The following is a 17,558-nucleotide window of genomic DNA, read 5'->3' as shown; positions in this document are numbered from 1 at the left end:
CATTTCTCCTCTGGGAATGTCATATAAAGGGGGTCAGATAGTACGTAAGCTTCTGAAATTGGTTTCCTTTACGTACAATAAGATTTTAGAGAATGATCCAAGTTTTTGCATGTCTTTTCAGGTGTTTCTTTTTCTGTTGTGAAGCAACACTGCAGTGTGTCCAGTTACTTGCAAGGGACACTTGTTTCTGGATTTTAGCACTTTGTAGTAGAGTGGCTGTGTAACAGTTTTTGTGTTTTGATGATGACACTGGGATTTGAACTCAACAGACTTTGTGCTTACAAAGCAGGTGCTCTACCAGTTGAACTATGCCTCCAGCCCTAGCATGTCATTAAACATTTGTGTACAGATTCTTGTGTAACTATAGTGCTCATTTCTTTCTCTCTCTCTTTCTTTCCTTCTTTCTTTCTTTCCTTTCTTTCTTTCTTTTTCTTTTTTCTTTCTTTCTTTGCCAGTCCTGGGGCTTGGACTCAGGGCCTGAGCACTGTCCTTGGGCTTTCTCAAGGATAGGGCTCTACTACTTGAGCTGCAGCACCACTTCTGGCTTTTTCTATGTATGTGGTACCAAGAAATGGAACTCAGGTCTTCGTGCATGCTAGGCAAGCACTCTACCACTAGGCCAATCTCTGGGTCCAGTCCTCATTTCTTGAGGATAGTTGTTCTTTGAGTCATATAGTGTAGTATTTGATAGTGTAAACTTCACTTTGTAGACTTGCATCTCATTATCTATCTCTATCTAATCTTTAATGGAAACAGCGAACCAATTTTGTAGAGTAGCTTCTAGTACTAGCAGGGCATAAATGAATTGGTTACTTTGTATCATTTGGTATTGCTAATATTTTATTTTATTTATTTTTGTTGGTCATGGGGCTTCTTAAACTCTGGGCCTGGGTGCTGTCTCTTCAGCTCAAGGGTACCATCCTACCCCTGAGCCTGGGCATTGTCCTTGAGCTCTTTAGCTCAAGGCTACCACCCTATACCTGGAGCCCCACACTGGGGGCCACAGCCTCACTTCTGGTTTTCTAGTGGTTAATTGGAGATAAGAGTCTCATGGTCTTTAGTACCCGGGCTGGCTTTGAACCTTGATCCTCAGATCTCAGCCTCCTGAGTAGCTGGGATTACAGGTGTGAGCCACTGTACCCAGGTTAATATTTTATTTTTTATGATGCTGGACTGGAATCCAAGGCTTTGAACATGCATTCTACCTCAGAATAACATCTCCAGCCACCAATATATTAAGCTTATCCATTATATTAGGTATATAGTGCTATTTAATTGTATCTTTTTTAAAATGAGTATCTTTTTTTTTTTTTTAATGTGTGTGTGCGCGCGCCAGTATTGGGGCTTGAACACATCCTTATTCTCTTGCTTTCACTTAAGGCTGATCCTCTGCCACATTTTGGTGTTTTGCTGGTTTATTGGAGATAAGAGGATCATGAGCTTTTCTCCCCTGGACTGTTTTGAACCAACAGCCTCATATCATAGCCTCTTGAGTAGCAAAGATTGTAGAAAGAAGGAAGAAGGGAGGGAGGAAGAAAGAGACATTTTTGGTTGTCACAAGTTGGGATGCATCTAGCAGGAAGAGGCCAGGGCTGAGACATCCTATCCCCAAACAAAGAATTATTCAGCCCCAAATATCACTAGTGTCAAATCTGCTCTACATCATAACTTACAACTATCTTGTAATGCTGTTTTTATATATAAGGGACAAAGTTATTATAATAAGAAGGCTTTTCTTTTTTTTTTTTGGCAAGTCGTGGGCTTTTGCTCAGGGCCTGAGCACTGTCCTTGGGCTTTCTCAAGGCTAGAGCTCTACCACTTGAGCCACAGCACCACTTCCTTAGTTTGTTTTTATTAGTGATTTTTACTAAATTATTTGTACCACAGAAGGATTTCACTGTGACATATTTACATGTTTATATTTCAATCTCATCTTCTCTGTCACTCTCCCTTTTCCCTGTTTGTAAAATAATTTCAGCAAGTTTCATTGTTCTGTTTCCATAGATGCAGATGATCTATCTCTATTTCAATCTTATTCATCTCCAATCCTTTTAACAAGAAGCCAACCTCATCTCACTAGTACCTCTCTCCCAAAGAGTCTGTTTTTTCTTTTCCAACCTTCCTATTTTCTAATCCCCTTATTGATTAACAGCTTTCATTCAATTTGTTTCCATATATGCTTGGGATGCATTCTAAAATTATTCGTTCTATCTTTCCCTTTCCTCTTCCCTTCTTTTTCTCTCCTTTTCTCTTGTGCCACTGTTGGGGTTTGTACTCAGGGCCTGGCCTTGAGTTTTTTTTGCTCAAGGCTAGCACTATACTACTTGAGCCACAGCTCCACTTCTGGCTTTTTGGTGATTAATTAAGAAGTTCATTGACTTCTTTTTTTTTTTTTTTTTTGCCTTGGCTGACTTTGAACTGTGACCCTTAGATCACAACCCCATGAGTAGCTAGGATATCAGGCATTAGCCATTGACACACAGCTGCCCCCCCCTCTCTTTCTCCCTCCCTCCCCCCTTCCTCTCTCTCTCTCTTTCTCCCTCTCCTCTCCTCCTCCGCCTCCTACTTCTTCCTCTCTCTCTCTCTCTCTCTCTCTCTCTCTCTCTCTCTCTCTCTCTCTCTCTCGCCTCTCTCTGCCTCTCTCTGCCTCTCTCTGCCTCTCTCTGCCTTTCTCTGCCTTTCTCTGCCAGTCCTGGGGCTTGAACTCACAGTGTGGGCACTGTCCCTGAGCTTCTTTTGCTCAAGAGCAACACTCAACCACTTGAGGCTTTTTCTGTTTATGTGGTACTGAGGAATTGAATCCAGGGCTTCATGCCTGCTAGGCAGGCATTCTATCACACATTCTCAGCCCATGCCCTCTCCTTTTAAGAATTTCTTAGAATCATGTTCTTATCTACCTGGAGGTATTAATATCCTTGTCCATGAATATGTATGTCTTTTCAATTTAGTTTCCACAAAGGAGTAAAAACATGACAATACTTTGTTTTTTGAGCTTGTCTTATTCAGTATGTTATTTTCCATTTGCAGCCATTTTTTGCAGATGACATGATTTTTTTTCTTTTGGCGGTGTAATATTTCATATAATACATAAAGTATAACTATTCAGTCACTTATTGTTATCTTAGCTGATTGATTCTATGATTTGGTTATTGTCAACAGTGTTAAACATCTCTAATGCCAGTGTCTTTCTGACATATTGTGACATATTGATATACTTTCTTTTGTTTACATGCCCAATGAGTGGTATGGCAGGGTCATAAGGAGGGCCTATTTTTAGTCCTTTTTTTAAATTTTTTTTTGCCAGTCCTGGGCCTTGAACTCAGGGCCTGAGCATTGTCCTGGGGCTTTCTCAAGGCCTAGTGGTCTACCACTTGAGCCATAGTACCACTTCCGGCTTTTTCTGTGTATGTGATACCAAGGAATTAACTCCAGAGAATCATGCATGCTAGGCAAGCACTCTACCACTAGGCCAAACTCCCAGCCCTATTTTTAATCTTTTTTTTTTTTTGGCCAGTCCTAGGTCTTGAACTCAGGGCACTGACCTTGGCTTTTTCCTCAAGGCACCACTTCTGACTTTTCTATGTGTGTGGTACTGAGGAATGGAACCCGGGTCTTCTGCATGCTAGGCAAGCACTCTACCACTAGGCCAAACTCCTAGTCCCATATTTTTAGTCTTTTCAGGTAAGTTTCCTCTTTATTTAAACTTCCCTGTGCTATATTTCCTAGGGATGGGAGGTAATCTATGTCTCCTGTTCCTGGGGCTCTGCACTTTGATTTAAATGTTTTTTCCCCCCTTGGTAATTGTATCTGAACTTTTTTCAGGTGAGTTCCTCTTCACTCCTGAAGGTCTCTCATACCTATAGGCAGACTGAGTAACTCTTGTAATTGCTCACTTACACTTTGCCTCTCATTGTAAAATCTTAGTTTCCTGAAAGCAGTCTCTGCATGCTCTGTCTGCATTGGAGTTTGTTAGCAGAGGGCCTGGCTCTCAGGGAATGTTTCCTGAATTGTATTAATGGACAGGTTACACTTTGGTTTTAGCTGGCTTTTTACTTGGTGGGAAAAGTTCTACACAGCATTGATTTTGAGTTTCTACAATCACAGTCACAGAATTGTGAGAGTAATGTTGGGAAACTTGAAACTTGACAATTAGAGGAGAGGAAACAAACATTTGTATCTTTGTCCAAAAACAAGGGAATTCTCCATGCTTTGCTATACTTGGTACTATTCAAAGTCTTGCTTCATTTATACTTTTGGTATATTGCTGGTGTAATTCTGACTTACTATTATTTTGACATGGATCTGAAAAAGACTTTAGTATAAAGAAGGAGTTCAGGGGGTTTTTTTTTGGCCATGCTTACGGCTTGAACTCAGGGCCTGAGCAGTGTCCTTGGCCTTTCTCAAGGCTGGAGCTTTACCACTTGAGTTACAGCACCATTTTGAGCTTTTTCTATGTATGTGGTACTGAGGAATTGAACCCGGGTCATCAAGCATGCTAGGCAGGCACTCTTACCACTAGGCCAAACTCCTAGCTCAGGAATTTAGATTTTGTACTATCAGTAGCTGCTGCCTAGCTAGGACCTTGACCAGAAAACTAGTTAGAAGAAACTTCAGGTAGGTAAATTAGTTAGTGAAGATAGGATTGACTCTAGAATTTACAATTAGTGTTTAAAATCTCTTACCTGTTCTTTCCCCTTGTCTTTAGGATTTTTGTCCCTGAGTCATGGAAGACAGAAGAGCTGAGAAGTCATGTGAACAAGCATTTGAATCACTGAAGAGGCAGGACTATGACATGGCCCTCAAACACGGCACAGAGGCCCTCCTTTCTCTTGGCCAGTACTCCATGGCAGACCTCACAGAGCCATGTCCCTTGGAGATAGAACGCATCAAAATCGAGAGTCTTCTTTACAGAATTGCCTCATTTTTGCAGCTAGTAAGTACATACTGTTGGTTCAATAATATAGTCATATGAATGGTTCTTTTATTGATAGGAGACAATTTCCAGTCATTCCCTATACAGGTTAGCTAATTGGTCTGAGTGATTGCCAAACATATTTGGCAATTAATTGTTTTATACTTTTGAAGATTGTACTGTGATATATCATTTTGTATTACTCATTCAATAAATAGTTTTAGGGCATACTGTGTAATAGATGCTGTTCAAGAGCTTAGCAAATATATTAAGGAAAAAGACTTCACCCCCTGTTTTTTTTGTTTTTAAGTCGGTCACGGGGCTTGAACTCTGGGCCTGGGCGCTGTCCCTGAGCTCTTCAGCTCAAGGCTACCTACCGCCCTACCCCTTGACCCATAGCACCACTTCTGGTTTTCTGGTGGTTAATTGGAGATAAGAGTCTCATGGATTTTAGTGCCGGGCTGGTATTGAACTGTGATCCTCAGATCTCAGCCTCCTGAGTAGCTAGGATTACAGACATGAGCCACCATGCCCAGCTGAAAAACATCTCTTAATGTTACTTTGTCTAGTGAGGGGATAGACAGAAAACAGTTTGTAAGTAAGGAGACACTATAGGTAAATAACATGGCAAAAGGAAAACAGGGCTGGGCATGGTGGCTCACGCCTGTAATCAAAGCTACTTAGGAGGCCGAGATCTGAGGATCAAGGTTTAAAGCCAGCCCAGGCACTAAAGAATGTGAAACTCTTTATCTCCAATAAACCTCTAGAAAAATGGCAAGTAGGGCTTGGTTCAAGGGTAGGGTGATAGCCTTGAGCTGAAGAACTCCAGGTCAAGTTCAAGCCCCATCACCCACAAAAAAAAAGGAAAACAGGGGGCCGGGAGTTTGGCCTAGTGGTTAAAGTGCTTGCCTAGCATGCACGAAGACCTGGGTTCGATTCCTTGGTACCACATACATAGCAAAAAACCGGAAGTGGTGCTGAGGCTCAAGTGGTAGAGCTCTAGCCTTGAGAAAGTCCAAGGACAGTGCTCAGGCCCTGAGCTAAAGCCCAGGACTGGCAAAAAAAAAAAAAAAAAAAAAAAAAAAAAGGAAAACAGGACACAGGACATTGGTAGTACTGAGATTGGCACTGGAGTTGCAATTCTTCTACCCAGAGTAGTCAAATTAAGCCTTATTGAGAAAGTCTTAAGGGTGACCCATATGGATGACTGGAGAAAGAGCCTCAGAGGCACAGGGAATGGTTAGTGCAAAGACATGGAAATGTGCCTGTTACATTTGAAGGATAGTTGCTAGTACCATGGCTCAAACCTGTAATCCTAACTACTTGGGTAAGTAGAGATGGAAATCGCGGTTCAAAGCCAGCCTGGAAAAAAGGTTTACAAGATTCCATCATCTGCCACTTAATGGCTGTTGTGGCTTCTGCCTGTTATTCCAGTTATGGGGGATATACCGTGACTGGGCACAATGGTTCATGCCTGTCATTCCAAAGTGACACCAGAAAGTACAGCAGCTAGGTAGATTGGGCATAAAGTGAAACTCTGCCTTGAAACTTACCAATGCAGAAAAGGATCTGGAGGTGTGATAGTGTGCCTACCTAACAAGTACAAGACCCTCAGTTCTGTCTTTAGTGATGCTAATAAAACCCCAACAAAGAGGAGCCGGGAGTTTGGCCTAGTGGTAGAGTGCTTGCCTGGCATGCTCGAAGACGTGATTCCTTGGTACCACATACATAGAAAAAAGCCAGAAATGGTGCTGTGGCTCAAGTAGTAGAGTTCTAACCTTGAGAAAACCCAAGGGTAGCACGTAGGCCCTGAGTTCAAGCCCTGGGACTGGCAAACAAACAAACAAACAGAGGAGAGATCAGTGTGGGTGCTGGAATATGGTACATAAAAGGGATAGGAAAAAGTCAGAGCTCATAGAACCTGCTAGGTCATCCTCAAGTTTTTTGCTCTTGTTCTGTGTGAGGCAGGGGTCTTTACAGAACTTTGAGTAGAATTGACATGAACTTGTTTTTTTTAGGCACTCTTTGACTTGTATTGAAGATAGACTATAAAAAAATTAGAGTAGGGGGCCGGGAGTTTGGCCTAGTGGTAGAGTGCTTGCCTAGCATGCATGAAGACCCAGGTTTGATTCCTCGATACCACATACATAGAAAAAAGTCAGAAGTGGTGCTGAGGCTCAAGTGGTAGAGTTCTAGCCTTGAGAAAGTCCAAGGACAGTGCCCAGGCTCTGAGCTTAAAACCAGGACTGGCAAAAAAAAAAAAAGAAATAGAGTAGATGTAAGATCACTTGTTTGGGGACTATTAGAATAATCCAGGCTAGAGGTGACAAGTGACTCATCTCCAAATGAACTAGTGAAAAGTTACTAATTCAGAGACAAGTAAGCAAGAGCTGATACAGTTGTTTGCTGGACATTTTTTTGTTGTTGTTGTTTTGTTTTTGGTCTGAGCAATTAGAAGAATAAGAATATGAGGAGAAATAGGTTTGTGAGCTCAGTTTTGTACTTAGGGAGTTTGAGATGTCTTTTAGATGTGTAGCTGGAGATACTGAGTGAGCAATCAAATACACCGTTTTGGAGTTTGGGGAATCTGGGGTTATCAATGCTAAATAAGAGTCAAAAGCCTAGGGAAAATTCTCAAGGGGGAAGAGAGGATCACTGTGGTGCTACAGTATAGAAAGGAGGAGGAGGAGAGTACCTGAGGAAAAGGAAAAGCTGCTGAGAGCCAGGGTCCTGGGAGCCAAAGAAAGGAAGTTTTTTTTTTGTGCTGGAGACTTGTCTCAAAAACAATAGAGTGCCTGCCTAGGAAGTGTGAGGCTCTGAATTCAGTCCTCAGCATCTGCAAAAAGAACAACCTGCATGAGAATGTATATATGTAACATGGGCATCTCTGGAAGAGTTTTTGTAATCTTTGAGGAGTCACTGAAAAAATTTGAAAGGGCAAAAGGGAAATCAAAGGAGTAATTCCTCTGGAGAAATCATAGCATGTTTGTTTATGGAAATGAACCGATTAAAGGAAAAAGTCAGTGACATTGAGGAGAGGTGTGGGGAATAGTTCTCAAGTAGACAGAAGATAGGGTCTGTATAGTGGTGGGATTGGCTTAAAACAAGCACAGATAAGTTCATGTGGGAACAACTAGAAGCAGAGGCACTGGCATGTAGGTAGACACAGTATGATCATTGAGTTTCCAAGTTTCTCAGTGAAGCCCCTGGATTAGGAGTGTATGTGTGGGGATTGTGGCTAGTTGAGAGGTGAGGTTGTTCATGTGTAGAGTGTTGTGTAAATTTCTCAGTGCACAGATGTTAGCTCTGCCTGTGAATATTATATTTACAACATTCCTGATTCAGCTTTGAAACAAATCCCTAACCTCTTTTTGGCAACATTTGTTATGTTTTACAGCTCTTAAATTAAGGGCTTAAATTTATCTTGTGTCTTAATTTTATTTTGTTTCTTTTGTCTTGCAGAAAAACTATGGACAAGCTGATGAAGATTGTAGGCATGGTATGTTTAAAAATGTGACTCTTCGGAGTTGAGTTCTTTGAACTATTTATAACTGAGCTATGTTTAAGGTTTGATTTTTTTCCTCTGCTAATTTCAAGTTATAATTTATAATCCTATTTATTTGGGAGATTAAAATCTGGAAGATTGGTTAGAAAATCCAAGAGAGCTGGGTACTAGTGACTCATGCCTATAATCCTAGCTACTCAGGAGGTTGAGATTTAAGGATGATGGTGTGTTCAAAGCCAGCAAGGCAGGAAAGTCCATGAGACTCTTATCTCCAATTAACCACCAGAAAAGGGGAAATAAAACTGTGGCTCCCAGTGGTACAGTACTAGCCTTGAGTAGAAGAGCTCAGGAATAGAGCCCAGGCCCTGAGTTCAAGCCCCATGACCACCATAAAAATACCAAAAAGTGAGCCATGAGTTTAGCCTAGTGATGAAGTGCTTGCCTAGCATGCATAAAGACCCGGGTTCAAGTCCTCGGTATACATAGATAGGAAAAAAAAAGCTGGAAGTGGTGCTGTGGCTCAAGTGGTAGAGCTCTAACCTTGAGAAAGCCCAAGGGCAGTGCTCAGGCCCTGAGTTCAGGGCCCAGGACTGGCAAAAAAGAAAAAGAAAAAAATACCAAGAAGCATGAATAGAGGAATAGCTCAGGTGATAGAGCTGAATAAGTTCCGGGTTCTGAGTTTAAACCATAGTGCCCAGTAACTGATTTGGTTAGTCTTTTTGTCCAGAAAACCAGAAGCGGTATTGTGACTCAAAGAGGTAGAATGCTAACCTTGAGCCAAGAAGCTCAGAGGCAGTGTCTTGGCCCTGAGTTCAGTCCCTATGACCTACCAGAAGAAAAAGTTTGAACAAATAGTTCAGGTCTGTAAGAAAGTACATTTAAGAAATATAATCTTTGATTGAAATGTTACTGTTTCCTTGCATACACTTAAAATTAGAGCATGGGCTGGGAATGCAGCTAAATGGTAGAGTGCTTGCCTAGCACGCATGAACCCCTGGTTTTGAAAGCCAGAAGTGGCACTGTGGCTGAAGTGGTAGGATGCTAGCTTTGAGCAAAAGGAGCTCAGGGACTGTGCCTTCACCCTATGTTCAAGTCCTAGGACTGGCAAAAGAAAGAGAGAAAGAGATTTTTCTCAGAAGAATTTGGCTAGAATGCTCTTTAGGGTTTTTTGTTTTGTTTTGTTTTTGCCAGTTATGGGGCCTGAGCACTGTCCTTGAGCTTCTCTCAAGGCTAGAGCTCTTCCACTTGAGCTGCAGCACCACTTCTAGCTTTTTTTCTATGTATGTGGTACCAAGGAATTGAAACTGGGTCTTTGTGCATGCTAGGCAAGCACTCTACCACTAGGCCAAACTTCTGGCCCTTTTTCCTGTTTTCTTTTAGTCAAGAACTTGAGATTAACATGAGTACTTCAAGTGCAGAAATCCTGTGATTGCTGCCATTTCAGTAGAATGAATGTTGGATCTTATGGGCAGGGTGTTAAGTATATTTTTCCACAGGCTAGTAGAAGAGTGCTTTGCAGAGCTCAGTGACTTAGATAATAGAATGCTGATTTGCCCAGAATTAGGGGTTGGGGCTAAAGTGTTTAGTGTAAGTTCATTTTTCCTGCCTTACTTTGTTTTTTTTTGGTTGGTTTTGGCCTGGGCGCTGTCCCTGAGCTCTTCAGCTCAAGGCTACCACCCTATTCCTTGAGCCACAGCGCCACTTCTGGTTTTCCAGGGGTTAATTAGAGGTAAAAGTCTCATGAACTTTAGTGCCTGAGCTGGCTTTGAACTGTGATCCTCAGAATTCAGTCTCCTGAGTAGCTAGGATTACAGGTATGAGCTTGGCTCCTTACTCTTTTTTTTTTTTTTTTTTTTTTTTTTGCCAGTCCTGGGCTTGAACTCAGTGCTTGACTGTCCTTGGGCTTTCTCAAGGTTAGTGCTCTGCCACTTGCACGGCAGCACGACTTCTGGCCTTTTCTGTGTACATTGTACCAAGGAATCAATCCTGGGTTTTCCTGCATGCTAGGCTGTTGTCCCTTGAGCTTTTGTGCTCAAGGCTGGCACTTTATCACTTGAGCCACAACTCTACTTCTGGCCCTTTCAGTAGTTTATTGAAGATGAGAATTGCATGGACTCTCCTGCCCAGGCTGGCTTTGGGCCATTATCCTCAGGTATTTGTCTACTGAGTTGCTAAGATTACAGTGAGTCACTAGTGCCTGGCTCTTCTTTAAATCTTTTTTTTTTTTTTTTTTTTTTGGGTGGGGGGCAGGTTCTGGGGCTTGAGCTCAGGGTATGGGTACTGTCATTGAGGACTTTTGCTCAAGGCCAGTGCTCTGCCACTTGAGCCACAATACCACTTTGAGCTTTTTCTGTGTATGTGGTACTGAGGAATTGAACCCATGGCTTCCTGCATGCTAAGCAAGCATACTAACGCTAGGCCACACTCCTAGCCTCTTTTTTTTTTTTTTGGCCAGTCCTGGGCTCGAGCTTAGGGCCTGAGCACTGTTCTTGGACTTTCTCAAGGCTAGAGCTCTACCACTTGAGCCTCAGCACCAATTCCGGCTTTTTTCTATGTATATGGTACCAAGGAATCAAACCCGAATCTTCGTGCATGCTAGGCAAGCACTTTACCACTAGGCAAACTCCCGGCCCTGTACAAGTGTTTTTACAGACACTGTCAGAGTATTTTTAAATGTACATACCCTTAGTAATATATGATCACCTGTTCCTTGTAATATGAGACCTGTCCACCCTAAAACCTGACAGCCTCACTTGTGAGAAACAGCTCCTTTTTCTTTGATTTTCACTAGTGATGTTGATACAGTCTTCTCATTTTGGAAATATGCACAATTTGGGAGGAGTTATAGAAAATGAAAAAGTGCTGATGACAGAACTTGTAGAAAGATGTTGTATTTTTCTGCTACTTTACTTGGTATTTTAAATTTAGGCACTATTTTAGAGCAGATATGTTGGCAAGATACAAGGTTAGCCAGTGCTGAGATGATGTTGTCATGATTTGTGTGCTATGCGGTGGCAGAGAAGGCACTGAAATGCAGCTGGGGAATATGGTGATTCCTTTGACCCACTAATCTTAGTTCTGGGAGACTGTCTGGAATACATATCTGAAAGAAGTAGAAAGTCATATGTAGAGTAGTGTTCATTACTGCAAAGCTGTGTGTAAAAGTGAAAACTGATTGGCTGGAAATAAGGTAGGAGTTCATTAATTTCATTCTACACATTCTTTGTGCCCTTTTATGTGATAAGTAACTTGGAAAGTAGTCATTTTAAAACATTTATGATAGCATTGTTCAAGTGAAATACATGTCTGGGAGTATTGGTTAAGATTATGCCCGTAGGTATAGAATTTTGATATTACATGTAATTTTTTAAAACTTTCATTAACATTATTTCTATATATAAAGTGGTTAGGTATAAAAAGCAAGGGGAGACCTGTGTTGGGTCTCTGTTAATTATTACCCTGCTTGATTTTACTAAGATGCTTCCAGAGACAGCTCTGAATAGTGACTTAGTGTGCCTGACTATGGACCACCCACTCCCTCCTTCACCTTCCCTCTCCCTCCCCTTGCCTGTCCCTGCCTCTTCCCCCCCTCCCCACCACGCGCTGGACATTGTCCTTGGGTTTTCTTAAGGCTAGTGCTCTACTGCTTGAGCCACAGTACTACTTTTGGCTTTTCCCTGTGTATGTGGTACCAAGGAATTGAATTCAGAGCTTTGTGCATGCTAGGCAAGCACTCTACCACTAGACCATACCCCCAGCCCCTTCATTTATATATGTTTGGCTTAGTTTGGTTGGTCATAGGGTTTAAACTCAGGGGTTGTTTCTGAGCTCTTGTGCTCAAGGCACTCTGACACTTTGAACCACAGCTTCACTTTTGGTTTTTGAGCGCTTACTTGCAGACAAGAGACTCTTGGGACTGGCTGGCTTTAGACCAGGATCCTCAGATCTCAGCTTCCTGAGTTGCTTGGACAATGTTTATTAATAATAAATCACTCTATTCTTGAGCCATACCCCTAGCCCTTGACTTTTACCATGAATTTCTCCATAATGCTTATTAAATGTTCATTTTAAATTAATGTTCATCAGTAAGCAAATTGAAGACAGAAAGTGAAATGAGAGAATGCTTTAATTGAGGGTTTCCATATCAAGATTTCCCTTTAGGGCTTAAAAGGAGATGGCAAGATGTTATGTTCTAAAACAGGAGGTGGCAGGGGGCAGTTTTAAAACAAAAATATTGCCAAGTTCATGTGGGTTTTTTGTTGTTGTTGTTGTTGTTAATAGAAGTTTAGAAGTTTAGTTAGATTATACCAGAAGTTAATTTTGCATATAGCAAAAGCATCTGTGGAAGTGAGAATTTTTTAAAACAATTTTCTAGTTTGTTTAATCCAATAATAATCCTTTTTTAGAGGGCAAAAATGAGTAAGTACAATAGTTCAAGGACCATGAACTAATAGTCTCCAGCTATAAAATTCAGATACTGTAGAAGTACTGTTTTTTTTTTTCTTTCCCTTAAATTACTTTATTGTTTTAAAGGTGATAAACAGCAGGGTTACCTTTATATACATCAGGTAATAAGTACATTTTCTATTCCATAGTATCTGTTCCTTCACTCATCACCCACAGATTATGTAGTTCACTTTCCACTGGCCTATGCAGCCAGTGTGCTCCACTGCTGCATTTTTTTTAAAACCATTTATCCTTCATTCTGTCCTCTCCCCCCCCACCTTCCCCTACGAAGATGGAAGTGAGGATTCTTTATAAAGAGGCATTCTAAGCAGCAAAACTTTTTTTTTCCCTCCATTTTATCTACATTTGCAGATAGAATTTTAGCTACACCTTAAGTAGATATTTTACGCAAACATGTAGATGAAATTAAAATCTCCTAGGATATTCTAAAAACCAGGACTCTGGTATTGGCAATATTTTTCTGTGTATGATTATTTTATACTTGTATGTAATGAGGAAGGTGAGGGGTACTAAAATAACTAGTGCTAACATTTAAACTGGAGCACTGAAAGTAAACCAGAAGAAATGACCTGTGTTCTGTAGAAAGAAAACATCTAAAAGGACCATGTCCAGAAGGGAACTGCAGGTGAAGAAAGGGTTCATCTAAAAGTAGGAGGTTAAGTTTAAGGCTTAATGCACCCTCAAGGGGAGTATAAGAGCCATCACAGAAGTATCTGTGATACCATTAAACTGTCAGCCTAGCAAGGGTGAGTCCCAATTCAAACCTCAGTACTACCAAAAACCCAAATTCATAAATGTGTGTGTGTGTGTGGATATCTCAACATACTTATTTACATATACACACACATATGCTAGAGATGAAATACTTAGGAGGATTGTGTGATTCCTATTTTTTTGTTGTTGTTGCCAGTCCGGGGGCTTGAATTCAGGGCCTGTGCACTGTCCTTGGGCTTTCTCAAGGCTAGAGCTCTTCCACTTGAGCCACAGCACCACTTCTGGCTTTTTGTATGTATGTGGTACTGAGGAATAGAACCTGGGTCTTGTAAGCACTCTACCACTAGGCCAAACTCCCAGTGTGATACCTAATTTTGAATAGTGTTAGTTTAGGATTTTTCATCTGGCATGTACATATCATGAAGGAAACATTTTATCTGCAAAAGAGGGACATCAAATGCCATAAAATTGTAGCCTATATCTCCAAAAGCATTTGTTTATTACAGTTAGAAAAAGAAGAAGGAGGAATGGGGGAAAGCCTGAGGTAGACGAGAAGAATCTTGTAAACAAAAAATTGGCAAAAGGTATTTGCTATTGTCTTCTTACTTTGGTTTCTTTATACTTTTTTGTGCTTGTAACAAATGGGCATTTTAATCTTGAGTTAATTTAGGCTTTGAGCTTTCTGTGTGTGTGTGTGTGTGTGTGTGTGTGTGTGTGTGTGTGTGTGTGTGTGTGTGTGTGTGTGTGTGTGTGTGTATACATACATACATACATTCTTTACCCCTTACAATTATATATGCATGGCTGTGTGTGGTGAATTAATTTGTCAGAAATAACCAGCTAAGTCTTAGAAAGGGAATTTATGTTCATTTTTAATTCAGTTTCTGACTGTCACACCTTTCTTTGCTTTTTCCCAGTTTTTCCTCTCATTCCTGCCCTTCAAGTTACGTAGGTCATTTTTCACATAGTGTATTCTGAATAGCATGACTGCATTTATTTATTCTTCCTTCCTCCATTTTTGAACTACACTTTTCCCCCCTTTCCCCCCAAACAAAACAAATACAAACCCCAAACAAAAACACACATCACCACTACCACCCCCAATAACAACAGAAAGTGCACATTTCCATTTCTTGGAGTATATATATATTTTTTTTGGATGAAAGATTTTTCATTTCACATGTAATATGATATTTGTTTTATCAGTTCCCTTTTCCTTAAGCACAAAAGTTGCAACCATTAAGATTTCAAGTCCTTCACACTATGTTCACATTAATATTATATTAGTTTATTTTCATCTTCATCAGCATCATTAATGTTGTTGTTGTTGTTGGCAGTCAATACTAGAGTTCAAACTGAGGGCCTTACACTTGCTTTCCAGGCACTGTACCACTTGAGCTATGCCTCTAACCCCCTATTTGTATTGGTTATTTTTCAAGGTAGATTTTTACCTTTTTATCCCAGGAAGGCTTGAGCTGTGATCCTCCTACTTCCCTATATTGCTGGGAATAACAAGCCAGGCCACTGGGCTTCCACAACAGGTGTGTGCCCGGCCCTTGGTTAAGATGGAGTCTGTCAAACTTTCACTGGGTCAGCTGCCCTGAAATCATGATCTGATTTCCATCACTTGGAGTTCATTTTGATTTTGGTTTGCCTTTTTGTTCCTCTCCTAAGGGTAGCCTCCTTTAGTCTGCCTGTATGTGAATGCTAGAGTCCTATATAGATTATTATGTCCAGTTATATTTTAGAAAACGTGCCGTTAGTCTCTCTGAGCTTTACTTAGCATGGTTTGTTTAGGTTCATCCTTTTCCTTGCAAATGACATAATCTTATTCTCTCTGAAGGGTGAGTAAAATTCAGTTGTGTTCGTATACCACATTTTATTGGGTATCTGGGCTGTTTCTATAACTTGGCTGTTGTGAATAGTGCAGAAGTGAACATAGATATGCAAGTTTTTGTTGTTGTTTTTAACTATATCCTGACTTCTAATGATCTGGGTAGATGCCCAAGAGTGCAAGAGTGATATGGCTGGGTCATAGGGTGGTTCTATGTTTAGCTGTTTTAGGAACCTTCAAACCACCTTCCAGGATAGTTGTATTAGTTTAAAAAATACCTTTGGAGGGTTTTGTGTTGGTCAGTCATGGGGCTTTTACTCAGGGACTGTGAGCGGTTCCTGAGCTCTTTTGCTCAAGGCTAGCCCTCTACCACTTTGACCACAGTAACATTTCTGTTTTTCTGGTGTTTAGTTGGAGATAAAAATCTTCAGGACAGGCTGGAGCTGATGGCTCAAGCCTGTAATCCTAACTACTCAGGAGACTGAATTCTGAGCTTCTCAGTTCAAAGTCAGTCCATGCACTAAAGGCCGTGAGACTCTTATCTCCAATTAACCACTAGAAAACTGGAAGTGGCACTGTGGCTCAAGAGGTAGGGCGGCAGTCTTGAGTTGAAGAGCTCAGGAATAGCGCCCAGGCCCAGAGTTCAAGCCTCATAACCAACAACAAAAAAAAGGAAACATGTACCTTGGGGACACTGGGCCTGATAGCTCACGCCTGTAATCTTAGCTACTCAGGAAGCTGAGATCTGAGGATCGTGGTTCAAAGCCAGCCTGGGCACTGAAGTCTGTGAGACTCTTATCTCCAAGTAATCACTAGAAAACCAGAAGTGGTGCAGTGGCTCAAGTGGTAGTGGCCTTGAGCTGAAGAGCTAAGGAACAGCACCCAGGCTCAGAGTTCAAGCCCCATGACTGAACCCTCCCCCCCCAAAGGAAGAATCTCAGGGATTTTCCTACTTGGTTAGTTTTGAACCTCAGTCTTCAGATCTCAGCCTCCTAGGTAGCCAGGATTACTACCAGTGCTTGGCTTTTTTTTTTTTTTTAATATTTTTGGAAAATTGTTTTTTATTAGGTTAAGCTATTTAATAACAAGTGAAATAACTTAAGGATTTGATTTAAAAAACCGCATGTGGTCACATTATGAAAAAAGTAGAGAATAGTACTAAGTATTTATTGTATCTAAGTTTAGTATTATCTCTCACTGCAAGTAATTTTTTTTTTTGCCAGTTGTGGGGCTTGAACTCAGGGCCTGAGCACTGTCCTTGGACTTTTCTCAAGGCTAGAGCTCTATCCTTGAGCCACAGCACCATTTCCAGCTTTTTTCTATGTATGTGGTGCTGAGGAATTGAACCCAGGTCTTTGTGCATGCAAGCACTCTACCACTAGGCCAAACTCACAGCCCATTGCAAGTAATTCTTTACAGGCAATTAGAATTACATTTTAATTGTTAATTCTTTCATTGTAAATCCCCCAAAACTATTAAACTCTAACCATGACTAATTTTGTTTAAACAATTAAATGATGCTCATTTTAATATTATGTAGTTTCTGTTCAAAGCATTTCAAGTAAAATTTGTTTCAAGTGTTAGAAATATTCCTAAGAATAGTGCAGCTGAGATGTATGAGTGCCCTCTTTTCCCTCCAGCACTCCCTTTCTCCCCTTCCCACTCCACAGAAAGGACCAGTTCAGTATGTGTGCTCCTAACAGTTTTAACAGATAGTTGGTAGGAAGAGAATATATCTGCAAGGAATTTTAGCTTTCTCAAAATTGCTTGATAGATTATGTTCTTAACGTAACTTTTTTTTTGCATGTTTGTTACAGCTGTGACAAATTCAGTAATTCACTAGGCCATACTTTTATTTCTTTCAGACTTTTTCAAGATACTAAAGATAATAAGGGGCTAGATGGGCAGTTTTACAATTTAGTAATATGATATAATAGCAGTAGTTTTAACATATATTAACTATGCAAGGGAGATTTCGGTATAATTTCCTCACACGTACAAAATGGATTCCAGTCAGTCCTCCCCTGTCTCTTTCCCTGACCTCTCCTTCCCCTAACAATTTCAGCAAGGTATTATATTGTTCTTTTTTCTTAAAAGCTGACAATCTATTTTGATCGTATTCATTG

At 40.8% G+C, this 17,558-nt stretch overlaps 1 protein-coding gene across 6 annotated transcripts in view; it reads left to right on the top strand.

Moving 5' to 3' along the window:
* The window catches only part of Helz (helicase with zinc finger), a 129,940-nt gene that overhangs the window by 16,498 nt on the left and 95,884 nt on the right, over positions 1-17,558 (top strand). For all 6 annotated transcript variants that reach the window (XM_090349892.1, XM_090349896.1, XM_090349891.1 and 3 more), the window contains 2 exons: positions 4,706-4,933; positions 8,375-8,411. In XM_090349892.1, coding sequence (XP_090206018.1) covers positions 4,724-4,933; positions 8,375-8,411 — 247 coding nt within the window. In that variant the 5' untranslated portion in view covers positions 4,706-4,723. The remainder of the gene's footprint in view (positions 1-4,705; positions 4,934-8,374; positions 8,412-17,558) is intronic.

The sequence above is a fragment of the Megascapheus bottae genome, chromosome 17, assembly GCF_031878675.1.
Source record: "Megascapheus bottae isolate mThoBot1 chromosome 17, mThoBot2.hap1, whole genome shotgun sequence".
NCBI classification, from domain to species: domain Eukaryota; kingdom Metazoa; phylum Chordata; class Mammalia; order Rodentia; family Geomyidae; genus Megascapheus; species Megascapheus bottae.
This window is presented reverse-complemented; position numbering and strand designations above follow the sequence as displayed.